The sequence below is a fragment of the Onychostruthus taczanowskii genome, unplaced genomic scaffold (assembly GCF_017590055.1).
Source record: "Onychostruthus taczanowskii isolate IOZ18803 unplaced genomic scaffold, ASM1759005v1 scaffold2, whole genome shotgun sequence".
NCBI lineage: Eukaryota > Metazoa > Chordata > Aves > Passeriformes > Passeridae > Onychostruthus > Onychostruthus taczanowskii.
This window is the reverse complement of record NW_024499239.1, coordinates 8,405,634-8,430,573: the sequence shown is the minus strand read 5'-3', so window position 1 is coordinate 8,430,573 and position 24,940 is coordinate 8,405,634. Positions and strand designations below refer to the sequence as shown.

The 24,940-nt window shown below is 37.9% G+C and overlaps 1 protein-coding gene across 2 annotated transcripts; it reads right to left on the bottom strand.

The window, feature by feature from the left end:
- Positions 1–642: 642 nt before the first annotated feature.
- On the bottom strand, positions 643–23,446 carry RELL1 (RELT like 1). Of its 2 annotated transcripts, none has more exons than XM_041402850.1 (7): positions 23,273–23,446; positions 13,139–13,378; positions 11,358–11,429; positions 10,036–10,093; positions 7,202–7,441; positions 6,367–6,544; positions 643–3,097 (listed from the first exon to the last, which is right to left on the bottom strand). In XM_041402850.1, the coding sequence occupies exons 1-6, from the start codon at positions 23,358–23,360 to the stop codon at positions 6,373–6,375; spliced, it is 870 nt and encodes a 289-aa protein (XP_041258784.1). In that variant the 5' UTR covers positions 23,361–23,446; the 3' UTR covers positions 643–3,097; positions 6,367–6,372. The 2 variants fall into 2 exon arrangements, with proteins under 2 accessions (XP_041258784.1, XP_041258783.1); XM_041402849.1 differs by having other exon boundaries at positions 6,371–6,544.
- Between the last annotated feature and the right edge of the window lie 1,494 nt (positions 23,447–24,940).

The window sequence follows — 24,940 nt, the reverse complement described above, 5'->3', positions numbered from 1 at the left end:
TTCAAAAACAGAGCTCAAAACAGACCCTACGTGATACTGCTAGGAACACTGAAATAATAAAGGACCCCAAACCTGTAAACAGGATCGTACACTGATAATCCCATCTCAGCTAGCCACAACTTGCTTCAAGGCTCCTTCACACTATTCATGCACCAAAACCCATTTTTAATGCCCTTTACAGATCACAGTCATCTGTGAGAACATAATGTAACAAACTAAGCATTGTAGTATCACAGACGGACACAGGCTGAGAGGAAACAACTGCAAAGAGCTTCCTGTCATTTGTGATTTTTCATTCCCTACCTTATGAGAAAATTAACAATAATGTTGAGTATTTTTAAAAGCTCTGTATCAAATATAATAAAAAGTTGAAAGTCTTGATATTTTAAATCTAAGATACCAGCTTGGGTTAAAGCACAGATTTCTGTCTTTTTCATTTAAATATGAAATTAAAGTAGTATTTGCAATTGTCCTTTCTGAAGAAAATAAAACTGCTCTGAAGTACATCACACTATAAACTAACTTTCTCACTATCTCCATAAACAAAAACTTAAGAGGCAAAAAGATTCCATTTTGCATTTAGATGGTGCAAAAATTAAATTTCACTCAACGGATGAAGGCTTGAGGAAGTCAGAAGCAAGCTTAAGAATCAGTATTTTTTATTTACTGCTTGATAGTATAAAAGTTGTATATAAACTATTTTGTTAAAAATACATTTGATAAGCAAATTTAAGAAAAGCAGACTAATATGGCAATATGCATACCCCTACAATAGCAGTGTAGTGTTAAAGGCAATGAAACAGGCACAGTTTCTAAATCCTCTCTTACTTAGGTAGCAATGCATAAATTCAATTCTTGCACATATCAGGTCTCATAATACCTTACACAATTACTTTATACAGGTAAACAATATTTTACATATCCAACATATTTCCATCCCTTTTATTCTATGTATTTTCAATAGAATCAAAATAGAAACTACTTTTAAAGTAAGTAAAAAAAATACATTTTACCGTTTAAACTTTCTTCCATCCTTTTGCCATTTATTCACCATACTAACCCATCATGTAACAAAATACAGTATCAAGACAAACTGCCCCGTTTTTTAGAAAAAGCTTTGGGGACAGTCTGTAACTTTGTATCTTCTTTCTGAAAATTATTTGAAAACTGCTGTTTTCTCCAATGCTTCCTTTTTCCAGTAACACTTTATACTCATAGCTATCAATCTCTTGGAAACTGAAAGCTTATTACTACAACCAATACTAATTAAATCTTCTAGAAATATTCTTCACACAAATAATCATGAGAAGCTTAATGTGTGCCTGTAAGATAAGGTTGGTATTTATGTTGTACTTAAATATTGAAGAGGTTTCACAAGCTGATTTTAAATTTATGGGAGCAGGGAACAGTGCTAAACACTGAAGTTAGAGTCCCAGCCAAACAGTTATTTTGAGTTCTCAAGGACAGACAATTACAAATGTCCATTTTGAAATGAACAATAATACATTAATTATTTTCAAAGTTTGGGTGGGTAGCGGTGGGTTTTTTGGCAAATATATCATCACTGAAAAGTACATATTGATAGGACCAGTCAGTATCTTGTGGATACACACAGAATGAAGACCATCAGCAGCACATAACTGCAGCAAGAGTGAAACTTGATGTTTCCTGACAAGACATGAGAGTAACTAATACACAAGCAAGAAGAGTAATTTTGTACACACTGATTGTTAACACTGCATACATAAATCAGTGAAGAAACACAATTCTCAGATATGAAGAAACACAATTTAGAGCTCTTGTTTAAAAAGATTGAAGGAATCAATTTAAAATAAATCCATTTCAAAAACGTACACTGATTTTCCTTGAGTTCATAAAGCAGATTAAGTTATAGTTCTCAGAATATAGTGAGTGCAATCTCTACTAAAAAGCTTTATATTCGAGCTTATATTCTTAGGCACTCGGAACACTGATATGATTTTCTGTTACATAGAAAAGCTTGCTGAAGTATTACAGAGATTCCTCTCCCCAGAACAAGTAACAGGACAAAGCTGAGATCATCAGTAGATACAAAAAATTAGTATCACAATACCATGGTAATTTTAGCATTAAGTCACATTTAAAATATGAAAGAAGTAACACTGGCTTAAGATTTTGTTGCCAATGAATACAACTATCCTCAGTCCAATAAAGCCACTCTGAAGCACTTAAGTATATATTCCATAAATTTTTTAAAGCCCAATATTCCATATCCTTATCTAAGGCTTGAAATATGTTGCCTTAACTTAATAAGGAACCTGTGGGTAAGAAAAGCAAAACTAAAAAAAAAGAAAAGCAAAACTATTAGGCCCTCTTCAAATATGAGTGAGCAGTTACAAGAAAACAGGAGAACACAAGCCCTTGAGGAAAGTAACCTCACGAAGAGCCCATCCAACTGCAGAGAGGGAGAGATACAGGTCTGGGGAGCAATGATTTAATTTAACATCTGCATATAGCTGAATCAGTCTCTCCTGTGAGGTACCCTGCACAGAGTTCGAGGGCTTATGTACTGAAGGCACACATGCAGATTTGTCTGACAATTAATTCCATGTATGTTTTACTTGGCTACAAGCAGTTGGATTAAAAGAATATTTTCATCTTTCAAAGGCTGGCTTTTATCTTCAGCAAACACTTGTCAATTTTGGAGTGGGCAGAACAGAAGAAAAATCCAGATGGATCACTGGGGTGAATGTAGTTTATCCACGAGGTAATTGTATTGCTCTTTATATTGAGCTCATAAATGCTTGTCTATGTACAAAAAAGTTTAAGACTTGATAAAGCTTTTACCTTTCCTGTTCAAAAACTTGTACATATTTTTTTCTTTCCAAGATGAAGCCATTCGTTATGATGTCCACACAGCTCAACAATATTTAAGAGTCTAAATCTCACTATTTTACTGGTCAAAAACCATTAAGTGTTTAACCTTGCAGGAATGACATCACAGAACTTGTGAAATGCTACATTGCCATAAATACATTTCTTTAAATAGTATGCATCTCTTGGGCATTTTAAGTTTTCTCCAAAGTGCTTGCAGACAATCTTCTTCTAAAAGTTCCACCTGTAAGAGAAGAAAACAATTCTAAAAATAAACCTAAATAGCACAATTAGTTTCAGGATGGACACACCAATTAAAAAGTTAGCAGGTGCTCTGAAATGGAAAAAAAAAGCCACAACTGCATGAAGTAGCTGCCGTGCATTCCAAGTTTAGCATGTGAAATCATAAAGAGGAACTAAAAATTGAGCTAGTATTCTTGAAATGCATGGACAAACTGACAAATCACACCACAGTGTTAAGCACTACAAATGGAAAATGTTACATCGCTTCAGTGTACCAGTTTCTGTTTACCCAGGAGCTTAAAATGGATGTCCAAGAGCTCAACTCAAAGTTTTGACTTCAATTATCAGGTGTGTATCTACCACTGTTTATGTGCCATTAAGCATATTTGAAATAAAATTAACTGATGAAATGGAGTCTGCTGAGAACATGGACTTTGAAGACATAGAGAAGACATGCTACGACTTTAAATGATACAGCCAGCAAGACACTAGATAAGCTGAAACACTGTAGAGGTAGCTTCAGAACACATCAGTTTAGGGGGAAAAAAAACCCTGGACTTGAGAGTAGCAGTGAATACAGGCAATCAGCAATGCTACTTCATTCAGGTACTGTCCAACTCAGGAATTCCACCTCATACAGGAACTCTCAGTAATGGTGGTTAAAGTCAGCCACAAATCTACTGCCTCTGAACAACAGAAAGGCCTGTTCTGGAAGCAGTAAAACACACATTTATGTCTGCCTTCTTCTGCATCTGAAGATCTGAGTCAAATTCCCCCGAAGTATAAGCCTTAATCAGAAATGTATTGACTAGAGGCACAAGTCTGAAATGCTGTTTATCTATTCAGTTTCAGTAAATTGGGCTACAATAATTTATTAGAAGTCTGAAGTAAGTAGCTGAAGTAAAGGTCTAACTACTACCTGTTTACATGCGAACAGCTTCTCATGACAGTAGAAAAAAACTGATCTAGAACCATGCCAGGGAACAGTATCACACGCTTTTTCAAGCAAGATCTGTTTATTTTTTGTAGTGCAAATCAAGCAGACCTGGCTAGTTTCCTATATGATTTACAAAATAGCTCTGTTGGACTAGAGAGGCCATTAAAATATTCTGCTGAACCATTTCTCTGCTATTAGAACATTTGTTTTCAGAAGGGGCAAAACTTTAATCCTAAAGGGAGGTTCTACAATAAAAACTGCCATAGATGGACAATTTTTTATAGCTTTACTATCATATCTCTCTAGAGAACAGCTTGTTTTTAAATTAAAGTAGTAATGGTTTAATTTTTTTATAGAGCTTTTTGGTAATTACAGGGAACAGCTTTCCTATTTAGGAGAGGAAAGAACAAATTAGAGAGAAAACTGGACTACAAAACATTTTGAGTGATTTTAAAATGAAGGGTTTTTTTTAATCAAAGTGCACTGGAATTTATTTTCATATATACCCTATTCTTTCTATTTCTCATGCTTAAAGGGAAGATAACTAGCTTGCCTTTAAGTAAGAAAAAAAATCGTGTTATGAACAATCTGATGAGATTTCTGTATCTCCCACCAGAGATACAGAAAAGAAATAAAAATAGTCACAGAACTAACAAAACCTGGGCATGGAATTGCCAATCTCCTATTGCATTTAGCTGATATTGATTTTTAAAAAGGGAAGAAATAGAAACCACATCAACATGGAAAAACCTTGAGCACAAGGACATTATTCTGAATCAGAAAATAAGAGCACTGTTTCCCTTTCCCTGACATCTGTAGATCCTTCACAGATTTCAGCGCAACACTGAAACAGCAGCCACTAGGCACCTGTGATTTGCCAAAATGTGCTACAGATCAAAAAGCGAAAGACTGGGATGGACAAGTCTGGTCTTATAAATGTCCAGCAATAAAGATGCATATTCCAACTTCTTAATTTTTGAAACCTGAGCTCCCCCTCCTTGCAATTTAGCCTATCACTGTCTTCTTATTTACTGTGGGGGAAAAAAAAAAAAAAAAAACCAAAAAACAAAAAACAACCTCATTATCCTCCATAACTTTTTTATTATTTGGAAGCATACCACATCTCCAAGTCTCTCTTCCTCTACAGCAATGTTTCCAAAACCTGGGTATAATTGAGTGATGAGGCATAGATGCCAGACAAATACATTCTGCTTAGTTCAACAGTCAAACCTGCGCTGCCAGTAAGGGCTGGGAGGAAGTGTCCCACTTCATACCAGCTCTCTACTTTAACCTCAGGATACCCAAGGACATTTGAATGTTGTTGCTTTTCTAAACAGACCAAATTTACTCTTGTGCATTTCCCTCATCCATTTGAAGTAGCCAATAGTTTGAGACAACATAATTTTATCCTCTCTTTCAGCATACAGAGAGTTTGGCACTGTGCACTTTGTTCACTTTTTTCAAGTCCAATACCTTTACTATGCCACCCCAGAACCTTTCTTCCTCAAGGGTCAAGTCTGAATTTTGAATCATATTTGTTTAAAATCACCTTTCCCCTTCATATTATCCATCAGCATATCATCAAATAGAGGCAAACCATATGAACTTCCAGGGTTTTTTTTCCCCCCAACATTCTGAACTGCGGAAAAAAACCACAACACAGTGAGGATTGCATTTCAAAACCATGCTGGGCATGTTTTTCACAGGCTCAATAGAGTAACTCAAGCAATTCACTGAAGTTTAATGACTCACAAGAAAACCCCAACCGCCAGGCTTAGTTAGATCCCTGTGAGATCAGCAGTTTCATGTGACTCCACTGCTATTAGTCAAAGCTCCACAGATCTATCAGAGAAGTATCTAGTAAGCAATCATCTTATACAAGCATGCAGTACAAAGCAGCAAGCATAAGGAAGCAGCTATAGTTATTGAATAACTGTAGTTATTCCAATGATACAACTGTCAGCAGCACTTGTTTTTTTTGGACAATAAGCACATTGCCCCTAAATCTGAGCCACTGCCAAAATTTGTTTATTGCCAAAAAATTAATATGCAGATATTTTATCTGTTGGACTAGTTATGCCACACCCACAAAAGTTATTTCAACACCTACTCTAATTACAAAGTCTGAATAAACAATTATATAAGAATTTGGTGGATAAAAAAGCCTTTCCTAACTTATCATTAACAGAGTATAATTTTTGCAGACTTGTGTAGAGAATTTTGAAATTGAAAGATGAGTTTTCACACAGAACTGACGCATTTTCAACTGTACCGACTGCCTTCACATATTTCCCAACATAACACTTTCGGTATGAGTTTGAAATGTTTGATACCTGCCTTCAGTCCGAGCTTCTCCTCTCCTGCATTTCCTGTTTCGCAGGCGTGGCGGGCGCTTCGCTCCCATCCTGTTTGGCAGGCATCTCCCCATTGACACTCTCCACGCCGGTAACGGACATCAAGCTCTTCCTCTCTTTGGAGTTTGATTTGTGGTCCACTTTTGTGACTCGAAATCTGAGGTGAGCAAAAGAAAGTGCACTTGTATTTCCCCACGGATGAGTTAGATATTCTCAGGAGCAACAGCAGAAACAAATTTCCAGGTCCCCAGAACAAGATGTCAGAGCAGACACCTACATGGACACTGCTTCACTTCAGAGCATCTTCCTTCCTATCACGTACAGGCCTTTTTAGTACTCACTGCTGCTGAATCACACTTTCTCAGTGAACTGTGTTTTGAAGCAGAATCCACAGATTGCATTCCACTTCTTAGAATAGTAATTTTCAAAGACAACTACAATATAAGGTAGAAATTAAAACTAACAAATAGAATGAAGTGGTTTCTATAGCCTCACACTTACTTGAGAAATACCAAATTCAGAAACAGGAATTTATTAGGGTGCAATTCTTGTGTCTTTTTAGCCTGTATCAAATGAGCAAGAGCCTTAAATTTACACCCACAGTAAATCTCCATCTTTTTAACGTTCTTTTTTAGTTCTTAAAAAAAAATCACATTTACTTCTTCCAGAAATGACTTCAGTCTAGTAATAACAGGGTTATTAAAAAAAAAAATCACTGATCTTATAAACAGAGCAGGATCAGTGGATATCTGATCCAACACTGGCCACTGTAACATTCTAAGAGAAGTATAGAACAAAATGACATAAGCCTTACCTTCCCACAGAAAGGACTGTAACTTCTCCAATACGACTTCTTCTGTTCTCTTTAGATTTTTGAGCTGGCTTTATAAGGTGCCATCGTTTGTGGCTACAGCGAGTACAAACATCCTTTTCCACCACTCCTCCAACAGTATGGAAGTGATGGGCTTTGCAGTTGTGTCTGAATGGAACAACACCTGGTGACAAAGGAGTCCCTGGACTCATTGGACTCTCAGGAGAGGTAGGAGATAATGGGCTGTAAGAAAAAGAAATAAAGAAAATATAATGTTTACTATAAAATACTATTTCTTAAAAAGGAAAAAGGATGAAATCCAGCCTTCAGTTTTGTCTAGTGAATAACCAATTTTTACAGGAAATATTTGTGAGGATGTCCAGCTTACGGCTCCCTCCAATTGTATTTTTGCAATTAGAATCACTTTCACAAACTAATTCAGCTGCAGTCATGTGGTTAAGGTAACTAATACAAAAGACAAGAAAATTAAGAGGGGGAAAAAAATCAGCCTAAATAGAAGAAAACAGGTTACATGACCTTATATTGATGAAAACATTTAATGAGCTGATTCCACTCACAAAAAAAACCACCTTGGAAAACTACAGAAAGTATTTCAGAATTGTTACAGGATCTCAAGGAACTCCGAGAAGAAGAGCACAGTCCCACAATATTGAAAGGAGGCAAAACTAAAATGTGTACCACAATGACAAGAGGAAACAATATCATTCAGTTTCAAGGGAAAAAAATACAATTTTAAGTACCTAGAAAGAAAAAGCAGTACAACCACCAAAAGGCATTTGAGATTAACTAATCAAATCAATCCGATTTTCCTCGAAAACAGAAAAAGAAACAGATAGCTTAGATAGAAACTAGTAGTACTGTTTTTGGACTTTAGCATCGATTTTAACACTGTCTTGTTACACAGCAGGCCAGAGCTCATGAAAGGTGAAATAACTGTAAAGTAAGGCAGCACACCTTGTAAAAAAAATTAAAAATACATACAGAAAGTAAATATATCTGTAGTTGCTGTGAAACTGCAAAGTCATACTAAATGTGGGGTTTTTTGGTCCTGATGATATTCAGTGCTTTAAATAGTACACTGGGTAACAGAATAGAAGAATAGCTAAAGTACCAATAGACTTTGGGTAACCCATAGCAACTGTAAAGGTCAAGATCAGAAATCAGAATGATGAGAAGAGAACACGTTTAGGAAAGACATTCACACACACACAAATCTTACTAAAAATACTGGATGTATTGCAAGGACAACACAAATTCTGTGTTTTAGCAGAAAGCCTTTACCCAAACCTAGACTAAAAAGCAACAAGACAGATGGGCATTCTTCAGAAAAGAGGATCACGAGCTGAACATGAATCATTAACAACACTCTTGCTTAAAAAAGGACAAAACAATAGAAATAACAGATATATAGCCTGTGAACCTAAATTTACATTATTCAGCATTAATCGTGCCAGATCTGATCCTACCATGCAGGTTTAGAAATGTTATTTCAAGAAATACAAACAAACTGCAGAGACTCCAAAGGGGAACAGAAAGAACAAATTAAAGAAGTAAAACATGCCAGAGAAGACTGGGAGTTACTTGGATGCTCATTTTCAAAATAAAAATATTGACAAGAAATATTTAATGGTCTCCAATTAAATAAGAAAATGCTATTAAGGAAAATAAAAGCAGTTCAATACTTGAAGCAAAGATAGAACTAATGGCTTCAAGTGAGAGAAGTGCAGATTTTACTCAGCCATAACTATTTCTATAATTAGGAAGTTTCATAGTGCACAGAACTTGCAAAGAAATACAGAGGATTTCTACTTGATTAGAAAAGCCTCAGGAGTATCTGCCAGATTCTGTAAGAACAATTATTTTCTCTCCTCCTTATTCTTCGTATTTTAATTCACCACTGAAACTACAGCCTAAATTGCCCAAGATAACATTACACATGCCCAAGCAAAAATTCCAATAAATATCTCTACAGAACCCAGACATTTAAAAATATCTATACTTGAGAAGAAATCCCTTTGGAAATTCAGGGTTTTTTTCCCAATAACAAAGCCTCTCACCATCAGAACAGGTGTTTAATGGTTCTATACTCAACTTTTTTTTTGCTGAAACTATATACTCCTACTTCTTTTATAGGTGACACAATACTACTTGAAATTCCATCTCCTCCACCTTGAATATGGGTTATATGTGAAGAGTATTGAGAGTAGTCTAGATATAGCTAGAAGTACTCATGTACAGATACAAGCACTTTTACACACATGATGCATCTAAAAGTTTTTTTATGCATACAATGCATCTAAGGGAGAGATGCTTTCTCTACACAATTATCTGAACAGATGTGCAGTGAAAAATCCTAAGAGGTAGGTCAACCAATGTTTATTGCTACAATTATAAAGAAAAAAGTAAACCAAAAGCAGACACAGAAAAAGATGTCTCTGGTAAGTTAGCACCTACACAAATGAAATGAGTGCTGCTCTGTTCTTTGAAGCCACAGTAGCTTTGGACTAAGAAACCTTGTACCTAACTTCACTCCAAAGTAAACCAGTATTTGCAGCATCTGTAAATTTTTAGACCAAAATACAGAAAAACTATATCATGCACCTAGAACCCATAACAAGAAGAGCCAGACACTAACCCATCCAGGGTATATGTTAAAATTTAAGGGCGCAAACACAATGGAAAATCAAAGTATTATCCTCTTAGCTGGTAACTCAAGCAAGCAATGTAGTCTTAGAAGAGTTCAGGAAACAAAGTCCTTTGAAAGCATATGCTTTTAGTTGCCTCAGGAAACATGCATTAAAATGAGGAGTAATTACCTTTCAGGTTCAAAGACACTGCTATCTGCTACCATGGCCTTTAACACATCAGCATTTGCTGCAATGAGAATAAACAGAACTCTTCAAAAGTGAACGGTTCTAACTTTAGAAAAAAAATAAAACCAAAATAAAAGTTTCTCAAAGAAATTCTATTTAAAGAAAGATGATTGCATTATGTATCTCCAAAAAAGCACAAATGAAAACTGCAGGAAAAAATGTTAATATAATTCTATGGGTAACCTTAACATGAGCTACTAAAATTGCAGTTCATATTGCACTCAAAGCTCCACCCCAATGCAAGCCATGAAACGCAGCCATCTACACAAATCTCTCGAACAAGATCTCTGAATCACCTCACACATTTATCCCAACTTCAGATTAAAAACATCAGTTTAAGTGAGTCCTACAAAACACAAATTCATTATCAGCCAAGAACCATCAATTTCTCACTTCCTATCAAAACACATGAATTACCTAATCCCAATCTCAAGGAAAAATACACAAACTCAAAGCACTAATAGTCTAAAAAAAACCCAAACAACAGAAAAAATGCCCAAACAACAAATCCAAAAAATTCCCAAGTGCAAACCCAAAAGCATCACTTTTCCGGAGGACTAGTCTTCATTCAGTAACTCAAAGGAAGTTCAGTGGTCAGAACTCTTATTTATACAAATGTAAAATCAAAAGGCTGACAGCTCTTGTCCTACAAAAACATCCAGTCTGCTAAACATTTCTTCCAATGGACAAATACATTCTGAACTAACCAAGCATTCCATGGGGTGCTTAACTATGATTTTGTTTTCTCAGTCACATCTTCCTCTTTATCCTTTACTCTGCACACACATGCAGATAGCACATACAGAATTCCACATTAGCGCTACATACCCAACTGTCTCAGTTATGCACAAGCCTCTCATCAGACAAGAGCTGCAAGAATCTCTTCAGGACAAGAAGTTAAATCTAGTCAAAACATAAGTTTCCACAGGCTTTAAACACTACCACTAAGAAAGCAACACTGAGCTTCTGCTTCACAAACAAAGCAAAAGGCTGAACCAAAAAAACCCCAAATACCTAAAGAGTTAAAGTATCTGGAAATGCATGACCTGAATTTACCATACAAAACAATTTTCAAGTAAGCAAGAAACTTCCCTTCTGTTCTTGAAGTTACTTCCTTGAAAGACCATTTCAAAGAGCTAAGAATAAATAAATTAGTTATTAAATGAAAGCATGTGAACATACCATACATCAGACTATCCAAAAAACCATATCTTTTATAGAACACCATCAGAAGGACTGCTAACTCCAATGGCACAATACTATACCTTCATTTTTCATGATGTAGTTAACAATTTGTCCCACAGTGTCACTATTCTCATGTATAGTTTCATTCATTTCTGTGCAAAGAAATAAATATGTTGTCAGTATCTTGGCCTTATGAATCAAGAATTGAACTATTTTAAAAATAAATAACGATAAACTCACAACCAAAATGGAACACACACCAAAAGAAACTACATTTTAAAAAAGAGGCAAGATCTTTTGTTACGAGGGAGGGAAAGCTTAGGTAAGACTTTATTGTCCTTATTCCGTAAAAACTATGAGCACAGGTTTATCATCTCTACATTAGCCCAAACAAATTGATCTGAGAACTAATTAAGCTCAGTATTTTCACAAACATACTTCAAAATTCCTTCTCTAGCTAGTAAGGAGACAAATAAAAGAGAGCAGCATTTCTAATCCTAACAGGGAGGGGAAAAACCAAAACAAAACAAAAGACTAAACTGTCTCAAACCACTATCTAAAACACGCACTAGCGGCTCTTATTATGAGGGGGATTCAATTTAAGATTTTCACCACATCTTCAAGGACATAACGACTAATTAAATAAAAAAAAACCTGCAAACTTTGGTAACACAATGCACCCCTTAACAATATTAAAAGCTCCCCTAGAATAATCTGCAAAGACTGAAGAAGATCAATTGGAGAACTAAAACAATGAAGAGGCAAAACTGTGCCCTTCCCTAATCATTGTTATAATGCTTTATTTTAAAAAATGGGGTTGAGGCAAGTTTGATAGGCTAGACTCTAAATTCTTCTGTTATGTAATAAATTAGGGGATTCCCCTACACTTAGTCTTAATACCTGCAACTTTGCAATGTAACTTAGAGGCAGCTGTTCCTGCCACCAAGAGGAAGGGGATGTCCCCGCTTCACCGCCACTCCCCCGTTCCACTGCGGGGAACGAACAGATCAGATCGTTCGCTCACTGCACAGCTGCCCCAGGCAGTTAATGCTTAACAACACGCTGGCACATCATTACTGCACCACACCGGGCTACCCTTACCACAGAGCCACTGTAATTTGCACTCATTATGAACCTACTGAAAGAAATTAATTGGGACAAAGGAAGAGGAGTGTTTACAAGTGACTTTTGCTCTTATTTACATTTTATAAATGCTATACCGTGTTACTATAGCCCTTCCCACCTGGTAATACCCTTTTTTTCCCCAAGTAAGAATAGACAGGAATAAGGAACAATAAAAAACAAGGGCACAAATGAACAAACGTCAGGATAAAAACAAAGGCTCTTCAAGTAAAAATTATAAGCAGCATGACATAAAACACAATAAGGATATTCAGTCCAAAGGCTTGGTTTTATAAAGAGAGGGGAGAAGAGAATGACAGCACAACAGGAACAAATTAAGATTGCGAAACATAAAACTAAGATTTTAGGCTTTAAATGGAAGTTTATTGCCACTTCTCAGCTAGCACTATTTACACCAATACTTTGTTGTTAACAGCATGTAGAATGCAGAAAAGTGATCTGATGACTCCATCTGAGGAGCTGCAAACAAATATAGGGACACTTTGATCCCTCTCTAAGCTCTTACTTAATGTTAGCAGACTCGCATGGGAAAAGCGGAACACGCCTGGATTTGACTGGCAGAGATCAAATCCCAAATGACATGTAATAACAAAAATATTATTCTTAATACTGCTTTGATGTCAAATATAGACACAGAAATGACAGAAGTCTCACAATAAATTATTTCATAGTAGTTGCAATGTACAGAAATAGGAATTTGTTTATTAGACTTGATTACCTATTTTTTCATCAATTTTTTCTTCTTCTAGTTCTTCAGCTTCTGTTGTACAACGGTATCCTTTTTTCTTAAGGATATGGCAGATAAGGATCCCCAAGAGACCCATGATGAAGAAAACAGGAACCAAAGCAAAGGCAATGTACTCTAGGTGCTCAGCCTTGCCATCATTGCCATCCGTTTTAGTTGTCAAAGTAGTTGTCTGTAAGCCATGGCTTGACAAAACCCACGGAACCTCTCCATCTATGTAAATCAATAAACAAATGTATCACTATACACTGTAAATCACTTGAAAGAATTCAGAAAATTACAAGCATGACCAAATCCCCACAGCACCTTCTGCAGTGATGAGGAGAACACATACTCTACTGGATGAGAACTTACACCAGAAACAGCATATATTCCCTCTTCACCAAACAATTACAAACATGTAACACCCAAAAAGCCTGTGTGATATTTCTTCAATGTAACAGTGAAGAACCAATCATATTGTAGCCTGACAGTCTTGTAATCTCAAATGGAGGGCTCACATATTTCACAGAAGAATAACACTAACATTGCTTCTTGTTCACATCAGTGAGGAGAATGCTATACGATTCCTCCAGTCTGAAGTTCTGCAATATTACAAATAAAATGTGGATCCTTCCCTAACAGGAGAGTAAATAGAGGATTTAATTGACCCTTGCACAGAAAAATTATCAGGTGTGAAAGAAATAGCCTTGATTTTTATTTTTCTTTTGACAGTGGGAATTTTCAAAAGAAAGAGCATTCACCCCCTATTCATCAGAATAAGATGGGCTCATTCTTCGTTTGTCTGAGATCTGGAAATCATTTTGTATTTAAGCTTGAAACAGGACATGAAAGAATTATTTTTGCTTGCAAAGAGTTTAAGTTGAAGCATTCTCACACACTATATCCACAATTAAGCACTTTTGTTTCACTTAAGTTCTGAATTTCACAGATGTAAACTCCATGGCACAAACTGGGATTCTGACCTATCAAAAGTATAGAATATTTACATTAGAATGTACACTTGAAGTTCATCAGTCCAAATGCTGCTAAAAGCAGCAATGATTAGATCAAGTTTTGCACATAAACTCCATCCAGATAATGAACATGCCACATTTCTGGACAATCTCTTCAACACTAACACACTTTTAGGTCCAACATACACAAAGACACTGAAAACACAGTACCTTCTCCCATATCAAAGTATAAAAAGCTCAACAGCTCAGATAAATCCAAAATTACATGTTGCATGCTCAAAAGCTTTGCAAACCCTTAAGAGTTTATACACATTCCCCACCCCATATAATAAAGACTTACACATTACTATCCTCAACATGCATTTCTACCTTCTATTCTTCTCCTCCACTCCAGCGGAAAACAATTTTTTTGGAGTAGGAAATAATGACAACCAGAAAGCGTTTGTTTTTTATCCATCTATTTCAAGGTATTTCCCATCTACTTGTATTGAAATGGACAAGGAAATTCACAATTGTTCCATTCATCAAACTCGCTGAAGAATCAAGAGTCAGCAGAAAACCATTTACATGACAGGCACACTTTCACAACACAAATGTCTAGAATAATAATCCTTTCCTTTCAAAAACAAAAAAAATTGAAGCCTCCACGAATTTGCGGAAAGAGCGTTATTCCACTAATGTCTCCTGCACTGGCTGCATAACTACGTTGCATTTGAGAAACATCAGCAATGAGAAGTTTGGTATTTACCCTAGTTTTCTTTATTCCTCTAGAAACGGTAAACCTTTTATTTTAAAATATTTCTGAATTTTTCAGAACAGTCTCGAACTGTCAGTTGGGTAGTATGCAACACACAAGACTTGCTCAAAGTGAAAACAATGGAAATTATTTTAAATAACAACTGATAAACTCCAATTAGCAACGAGAAAAAAAAAAGATGCAATTAAGCATTTTGCTAAAATAATTTTCTAGGAAATAGTAGAAATGCAGAAAAATGGAAAGAAGTACAAACAAATTACTGAACTGGCTTCAAAACTAAATGTTAAAGCAGAATCTCAGGATTTCTTTGGACAAAACCAAAAGAGAAAGCTATTCACTTTTAAGAGGCCAGCAATCCTACAGATGACTGTATGCAGAATTTACCAACACGTAACCTTCAGAAGCTCTACCTATGTCTGAGTAGGACATCTGAAAAGTATCTACAATTGAACACTTTAAGGTTGCAATTGTTTTATACTGCAAGGAAACAAAAGACAGGAAAGGGTAAGGATACGATCATGTAACTGTGAAGGCTGATCTTACATGCAGTTTACTTGCATTCTAAGAATTCACAATTCATGCTTTAATATATCAAAATATAATTTCTTCCTTTTTTTCCTAACTCATCAGGTAGCAATAGCCGCAAAGTACCCCAGTTAATCAACAAAAGCAGTTTCATTTACTTTCGAGGCAGGAGAAAAGCCATCACACCAGAGAAGTATTACTCTGATGACTACAACATCTCAGAATTGAAGAAATCCAACTGAAACAGTACACAACACAAGCTCTTAAGTGTATTAATAAATAAGCACCTTTTATGTTCAAATCTAAGACAACAACAGGCAGATACTTTGGATTTTGTTGCACTGTATTGATTTTAAGAATGAACAGGAAACACCTCCCTACCATCAACATCCACTTGCTACTCAAGCTCTTTTGTGGAAGGGTCACAAAATTTATCCAATTCAGCTTTTTGGGTTTTCTGCCTCTCTCTGTGGCAACGTGGTATGGACTGCCCCAACAAGTATCTATTTTCTCCATAACCATGGCAGGAAATTCCCACCAGAGAGAGCACAGGGGCTTTATAACATGGCTAGAAGTCCATGCCTCAGGCTTTTCATGTTGTGGTTCACTTCCCATTCAGCTCTCTGCTACCCCACTTGTGCTCCTGACAGACTGTAACCCTGAAAAAGTTTTTAACTGGATTACTGAGATAACCAGCTTTCAAGAAACAGGGCCACAAAAAGTCTTTCGTTTTTAAGCAGTCATTTTATTGAATCAGTATAGCTTGAGGTTTGGCAAACTCCTCTGTTAAGACAATCCACTGACTGAGAATGCTGAAGTGAGGAAATAATAATGAGAGGGATAGACAAGTACATCTAGAAGAAAGTTTCTCAGAGTAATTGTAGTAACATGGAGGCACAGTCTCAGAGTATGTTCAAACAAAAAAAAAAAAAGGGCATTAACATTAATTACATGCAGAAAAATTTGAACTGCGAGGGCAGTGTTCAAGTCCAGGTTGGATAAGGCCACGAGCAACCTGGTCTAGTGGGAGGTGGTTCAGGGAGGGTTGGGACTGAACGATCTTTAAGGTCCCCTACAACCCTCAGCATTCTATGAGTCTATTAAAAGAAAGCATAATGTCCAACATAATTGAAATCCCGACAGCTTGACACAGCCACTGAAAACACAGATACAATTTACACCATCACCACCCTCCAAAAGAGCAAAGTGTGCCTATACTTCCTCCAAAAGGAGGATTGTGCCTATACTAGCACTTTTTTTACTGACAGAAGAATGTTGAAAAATTGTAATTTATCAAGTGAATACTCTGTAACATAGATTAGTCTATTAACAGGGTTAAAGTTTACAGAGGTTTTGAACTCTGAAGGAAAACATACTTCGAAGTATTTTTTTCATTTAAAAATTCATTCAACTAACACGGATACTTTAACATACCAAATTATTTACATAGGCCTATGTGACTTTTCTTTGGTTTTAATCAGACACCTAAAAATTCAACGAGAAACAAACATTACTAGTAAAACATTGTATCGATAACATTTCTATAAAAACACGTTATTTACACAAAGTCCAGAAACTGCTTGGTGCCATTAATTTTTTGTTCAGACATAAAAATTCACCAAAAGTAAAACAAAAATATCCTACAAGAAATTAACCTAGCTGAATCAAGTACTTGGTGCTGTGTAACCTTACAAGCAGAGCAAAGCACTCAAGCTTTCATTATCAAACACCCTACACAGTCTGCCCTGAAAACCCTCAGCAATTATGTCATAATGCAAAGCCAAGCCTTGAGGACCTACAATGTATTTTATGTCCCAAGTCACAGCTCCATCATTCATTGTGCATTCCCTATTCCCCTTCCCCAGAGGCACATTATGCTTATATCAGACTGTTGACAGGTCACCTCAGTCTCATGATGCGTGCTGGTGCTTCTCAATGGCTTTAATCAGGCCACAGCAATCTTCCTTTACCTGAGTCAATTCATAAAGAACTGAATTGTTCCAGTGCTTTGCTGTCCTGACATTTTTATACACCAGCCATTGTATACCAGTCTACATATGAAACTTACTTGAAGATGTGATCTAAATGAAATTATTTAGAAGCGATATTCAGCACACTTAGTGATGCTTAAGCTGTAAATAATAAATTACACTCATGCTACTAATTCAGATCCCATGTACTTATTTGCTTAAAAAATAATATATGCCAAGTACTGAAATTGAATGTTGCCTGCCCTTACTTCATCCTTACCTAAGAAGTAAAATATAAAGATAGTCAACCACAGACAAGTCTTTTGGTTCTAATCACTGTTACTCAGATACAAAGCCAGATTACAGCACCTTCAGGAAACAGAATGTAAGAGGAAAAAAGCGGATAAGTGGAAAAATATTTCATGCTTCATTAAATTGCAATTTTTACAAGGCATAGACAAATTCTTTTATAAAACACATAAGAAATTGCAAGAAATATTTAATCTTAATCCTATCTTGCCTAAAGTACAACTCAGATTCCTGAAAAACAGATCATTTTAATAACCAAGATCAAAACAGTTTAGTTCTTATATTAGCAATACATAGCACTGTTTTTCTAATTCTCCTGTACTAAATCCAAGTAGAATCTACACCCATCTAATTACTTCAAGCACATTCCACTTGGTTTTGTATTGTTTAATTTAGAGAAAGTGGCCCATAAACAACAATGTAATCTTCTCTCTGCTCTAGTGGTAAAAAATCCTATTTAGTTACTATGGATTTTGCCCATTATCCCCATGCCATTTACCTTTTATGGCATGCCTTTTAGAAATGTTTGTTTACATGTTATGAATTTTGTTATTTGAGCAATCTACCTGCTAAAAATAAGTACACATATATTCACTATCTTCTTGTCCATGACGTTTAAGGAGTTACAGGATCATATTCCCTGCTTTTAGGCATGAAAACGAAACATAGGTATCAGTCTCACCGTATACAGAAACAAACTATTGTTGGCCTTAATGTTAATTTTTAGACAAACTAAATATGATCACATACAACCTATTTAAGTACAACACAAATGAAATATTATGGTATGGCACATGATCTGCTCAAACATGTCAGCTAAGCAAAGCTGGAAAACATGCCTCAGTAACAATATCAGCTTAGGTATTTCTCCTCCTCCTCACCATTAATGGGCCAGTCTACCCATCTGTAGAAAAAAGGGCCATCACTTAGGTTTCAAAATAATTAAAGAGAATATCGTTTGCATGGATGGATTTTGGTTCTTTCTGGGGCTTTTCTGGTGCTTTGTCTTTTCCTTTCTTTTCTACCCGGATCACCTGTGGATCAATTCATCCCACACAGTGCTGCTAAAGCTTTGCTGAAGCTTTCTGTGGCAATGCCACAAGGAGAAATGGTCAGGCAGCAGGGAACCCAGCTCCTCCTGCAAGGAGAAGACACCTGATGATGATACGTAGTCATCCTCTCCTGGCTCTAGAGGAAGTGTATTTTGAACTACATTAAACACTAACGACGCTTCCTACCTCCAGGACAGGTATCAAAGGTGGATAGGTTATAGAATGATTTGGATTGGAAAGGACTTTAAGGACTATGTAATTCCAACCCTGCCACCAATGGCTAGGACATCTTCACTAGATCAGATTGCTCCATCTGGATGTGCTCTTTCATTTACAGCATTCATTTTAAGTATCATTTAGCGTAAAACTTCTTTCGTGTTAAATTACATGCTTTTAAATTCAGGCATAAAAATAAAAACTCCTTGTTTATTAGCTCAATTTCCTAAATACACACTAAGTACCTTAATCTCAAGCATTTAAGAAACTTAGTTTTAAAAACTTGAGTTTTAGTGAAGTTAATTCAATGCCAACTTTTATCTCCTAGCATTTCAGATATTGTGATATTTCCTTAAAAGAAAAGAAGTTAAATATATAGCTAAATCAGTTGTATCCTTTCATCCAGTATCTTCAACTTACTCAGAGATACAGCATTCTGTCAGAGCTGCAGTAGAGGTTTCTATTATCAAGTCACATTTAATTTTTTTTAGATTCTTAATTCAGGTGTGTAGCAGGGAAATAATTTAGGTAAATCCCTTACTCTGATGGTAATCATGTATTCATTTAATACATGTCTTTAAGTATTTTACCAATAGTAAACTCAACAAGAACAGTTTGATGCAACTTCAAAATAAATATACTTTTTACAAGTTATCTGATTCAAACAGTACTTATTTATTCTGGATACTACAGTCAAATTGCTTTTGCAAAACTAAGCAGATGTAATTACCAGCAATTTCAATCACAAGACAAAATATATCACTGCCCAAAACACACACACACACAAAAACATAATGAGGAAACATGAGGGCTTCTCTGCGTTATTAGTCAGGTGGTTCAGTTACAGAAGAGTGCAGACAAACTAGAAAAGTCAGTAGAGAAGAGGTTAAAAAAAGTTTATCTTCTAGAGACAAAAAAACTCTCAAGTGAAGAAAACCTATTCCCTACCACTTGCTTTGTCTATTGTTTAAGGAAATTGTACTTCAGGGAATATGCTTAAAGTGAATAACAAAGGAAAGCCACCTATCATCGAAGAAGAACATTCAACACATTTGTGAATTCCGCTTAACTTCTAGCTTCCTTGTAGTAATCAGAACCTACAACCAGAAATGAAATAAGCAGGAAGTGAGATGACAAAAAGGAAGCCACATGATGAAGGAACATACTGACAACTACTAACACTGCCAACTGCCTTAGAGGTTAAGCAGGGCTGATTAAAAATTTCTGTTAAGAACAGACTTCAAAGCCTTCATCAGATTTGTCAAAAGCAATATCTCAAGAAAATGAGCAGAAGGATCAGCCAAGTTTCCTTAAAGCACATTCTAAATGCACCTACTTAGTGAACACCAACAGTAAGACCCAGGCAGCAAGTCTCAGGCATGACCTGAGACACCAAACAGCATCCAGGGTACCCAACGCTGTGTTCACAACCATAAAACACCAAGCTTTTCTGAGTAACTCAGGCCACAGCCTGATAAGAGTTCTTACATTAGAGACAAAATCTCTGACTCACCGAAGTCACTACAAAAATTCTGACTGTAGGCAAACTTTGCAGGAGGTCTGGAAAGAGCGCTCTACACTGAGAGGTTAGTCTCCACCCTGACAAGTTCTTTACTAACGCAAATTTCTTCTGAACTACACACCCCATCAACACATTCAGTGAGTTCTCTGCAGAAAGCTTTAGACTGGCTTCTCGGAAAGCCTGAGGGTAGGGTGGGGATTCACAAAGGAGGTACCTGCTATGTAAGGTAGGTCGTACTCACAGCAAAAAAAAATATATAGCTAAAAGTATTACTGTATAATGCATACAAGACTCAACGATTTTGGGTACTGAAATAATTGCAATAAGCATTGCAATTCCCTCACAGCCAGAGACAGCTTGTTAAGAACCAACAGGGAAAACCAAACCTAGTCAATCATCAGTCACCACACCATGAAGGCATCTGACATTATTTAGAACTCAATGAGAAAAAAAATTAACAGTATATAGAGCAGTTTTGTCCTGTTGAGAAAGGGAAAAACTTAAAGGGAAGTAAGATTTAGCCTGGTCTTTGTGCTACACAGTATGTGATTGATAATGCCGCATTAACACATACAGAGACAAAAAGCTTATGGTTCACTGTTTGCCAGCACTAAATTGCAGTGCTTATGGTGTAATTGCTTTGGTCACTACTTGAGCAGCATATAGCTCCTACAGCAAAAATACACAGAACTAGTGCTTTACATTTGCATTTCTGTTGGAAAATGGTTCCTCCAACTTCAGTTCTCAAATACAACACACTCTGCAAATAGCTACAGTACATTTAATAAAACACAATTCACCAGTATGGCCATTAAAAAGCAATGAAATAAAATCCTTCCTGGACACATCAGCTATTTAGTACTATTGCATGCCATTGGTTAAATTCACAAGTACAATCAGCATCTAGTGAGCAGCACTAAATCAATGCCATCAAGCACATTCTATCAATGAATTTATGCACACTAACAACAATCCTCACTAGTTTACATGAGTCAAAAATCAATTTTAACCCAAACCAAAGTATCTCTTATGTGAAGAGGCACAATGCGATCTTGAGATACAGCAGATACATTGACAGAAAGCATTTGTAAAACTCTGAGAAGAAAATTCTTTCATAGCTTTTGCATCACTTGCTAGACTTGCCAAATTTTAGCCTGAATAAGTACAATCCTATTCACCTAGACACACGACTAAACTGCTGCTGTAGTCATTAAATCCTACAAACGCACACAGCACACTAAGAGTTCTCCACCCACCTTCAAGTTCAATAAAGCAATCCTGAGTATAAACATTTGTAAAAAGTCAGTATAAACCTACATACACACATCCTTTCATTTAGTAAAACATCTGTTTACAGCCTCTTCAAGATACCACTAGTAGGTAAACTGTAATCACAGCATGTAAAAACATGCAGCAATTCCATTTAGTAACAGCCAAAGAGCAAATTGGTTTTTATCTGCTAAATATATGCACACATATGGTCATGATCAAGATGAGAAGAAAAATCCACAATTTCTCTCCTCCTCATAGTTTGCACAGAAAACCTCAGGTCCTCAGACAGCAGCTAGCAGGCAACATAAATCTGAAATTCAAGGTGCGTACTGATACTTATTTCTTTCCACTCTCTTGAAGCACTGGATGACAAGCCTTCCATTCCTTTTCCTTTCAGAAAATAAACAGCAGGTAATAGATACCTCAAACCCTTTTGACCAAGCTTCTCTGCACCAAGTAATATAGCGATATACAAAAGGAATGTCAGAAAGACAAGAAACACTTCTGAATTTATTCTTTGCTAAGAAGTATGGCCATCTTAACTGTTTCCACTAAACTGGAAGTTTACCCTCAAACAAGCTGGCACACTCTTACTTATGTCATACCACCCGAAGGTAATACAGCTGATCAAGCTGAAAATGGAAATGAGCATCAATTTTTAATAAAAGTGTTTGAGCATCACAGACAATGCACAAAAAAAAAGCACTTCAGACTACACCGGCAAAAAAAATCAGTTTCATTTTGAGATTATTAATAGCATAATAGTTGTGGTTAGACATAAACAAATAAAATGTCATTTTAAACTAACTTCCTCTGGTGATTGTATGTGTGCAAGGGCTCTTCAGAGTTCTCAAACGTTACAGTCAACTTTTCATTTCCAAAACCTAAACATTAAGCCAAGCTTAACCTCACAAGTGAGGATAAAATAGAAACAATTCTTTAATGAACTTCTATCTTAAGAGCCATCCGTTCTCAGTTAAAGTGAATCAACTACGGAGGAGGTGACAAACTCGAGTTCGCACAGCTCATTATAGTTTTTGGTTGGGTTTTTTTTTCCCTCGCCACTCCTGGCCATAACCTCCGACATCACCAGGGCGGGCTGTCGCGACAGTAAGCACCGGGCGATCGCTGAGGGCACCGCAGCCCGCCCGAGCGGGACCCGGCAGCGCCCGCCCCGAGCGCCCCCGCCGCGCTCCGCTGACGGGCGGGAGAAACTTCAGCCGCGGAGCCTCGAGCCAGCCCGCTGCCCTGGGCTGCCCGGGGCTAGGGCGGAGGGGGACGCGCCCCTGCCTTGCCGCTCTCCTCCCTCGTTCCCCGCAGGGACTCGAACGCCGGGGGCCCCGAGGAAACCGCGTCGGGCCCCGGCAGAAGCAGCGGGGTCAGCCTAGACATCCGAGCGGCGAGTGAGGCCGTACTGCCCAGCGAGGTCACAGCGCGCGGAGCGCTACAAGGGCGGCCGGCGGGGAACGAGGGGGTCGCGGATTGAAGCGTCCCACCGCGGCGAAAGACCGAGGCCGCAGCGACCCACCGAGAGCGGAGCTGTTGCCCAGCCCGTCAGCCATCAGGCCCAGCGATGGCGCAGTCGGCGGAATCCCGCCGGTCGCTGCCGGAGCCATTCTCGACGCCTCGCCCGCGCTGCGCGCGTTGGCAGCGGGGCCGCTGCCGCCCTGCCCGGCCCGGCCCAGCGGCGGCGGGGCGCGCCTTGCCCGGCGCCTGCGCGGGGCCGCCGGCCCGGGGCGGTGCTGCCCTGCAGCGCCCGCCCTGCCGGAGCCGCTGTGGGGGAGCGCCGAGGCGTGCTGCCTGCGCCCAGCCTTAATGGGGGGCGAAGGCGTTTGTTGTACCCTACTGTGAGGTTTACCCGAAGGCGCCCCGCACATAATTTTAGTATCACAGCTCCGAGGCGTGGTTTTCTGAGCCCGGCAACCGCAACGCTGGGGGGCAGCGAGGGGGCAAGATGGGCGCGGGGCATCGTGTCCTAAAGGGCCCGAGGTGACTCCTTGACCCGTTTGCACGGCGCTCCTCTTGTGCCACAATGGTTCCCGAGTGCCTGGGGTGCAGGGCCACCCTCATGGAATTGCCCACGGGGGAGCCTCTCACCCAGGCAGGTTTGGGTGTGCCTCTTTATGGGTTTCTGCTGTGGCCAGGCGAGGCTTCTCTGCCGCTGCTGCCTCAGGGGCTGTGCTCGCTGTGGGGCTGTGTCAGGAGCAATCTGCAGCAGCATGGAGCCTGTTATCAGAGCTGCATGGAGATGCTTACTGTAAGGGCAGGGCAGTGCACCTGCCCCGAGGAGCCATAGAGCCTTGTGGAAGTTGTTGGCGCCACGGCAGCGTTATGACCCAGTACACACAAGCATTCAGAAACCAAATGTGGCCCTGGATTTACATTCCCGTAGCATGTAAATCTACATGCTACGGGGCATTGCTTCCACTCACTTTTTCCCATGCACTAGGCATGAAATTCTTGCTGTATTCCTTAAATCTTCACTGCTAAACTTGAGCTTAGTTTTATACTCTGGTAAACTAACTTCCATGATTAGAGCTTGGCCCATTTTGTATTTCAGCAGCCACAGCTGGACTTTCCTACTGACATGGCATGAAACTAAAGACTTATTCTTGTACCAAGGCAGAGGCAACTATAGCTTCCCAGTACTTCCAGACAGAATACTCGAAATTATTCTAACCTAAATAATTTAATTAACTGCTATTACTGATTATGAATACCTAAGGTAAACTCCACTCATTTAAGATACAATATTGTAATAATATAAGGACAGAATTTTTAATGGGTTTTTTCATCTGGTACCAACATTGTGTGCAGAAATACCCTTATCAGCCCCTAACTTTACCCATCAGAATACCAGACTGTCAGCTTTCTATTTGGGACAATCACCCCAATTGATATCTCCTCCCCTCACTACCTCCCAGTCTCATTTTCCAGTAAAAAAAAATGCAGAAAATTATGTTCTCATAAAATAGTACATCAGTATCATTTCTGCAATAGACAAAAAAGTGTTCTAGGAATAACAAAAGTTTTAACCCTTTTCATCTATGCTTGACTGTCAGCTCTATTCATGGCACTAACTGTAGCCACTACTTTTATGCAATTATTTATTTTTTTTTAGTATCTGAGGTGTTTGTAGTTGGAAATACCTCTTCTCAGTCCAGTAGGTAACCAAGAACATGAAAACTCAGATGTT

Bases quoted from the DNA above. Each gene is read 5' to 3' on its own strand.
- RELL1 (XM_041402850.1), bottom strand. From the start codon at position 23,360: ATGGCTCCGGCAGCGACCGGCGGGATTCCGCCGACTGCGCCATCGCTG. The intron at 13,379-23,272 runs GTGGGTCGCTGC...TGATTTACATAG, and splicing joins GGGCAACAGCTCCGCTCTCG to ATGGAGAGGTTCCGTGGGTT. The intron at 6,545-7,201 runs GTAAGGCTTATG...TGCTCACCTCAG, and splicing joins ACAGTCCTTTCTGTGGGAAG to ATTTCGAGTCACAAAAGTGG.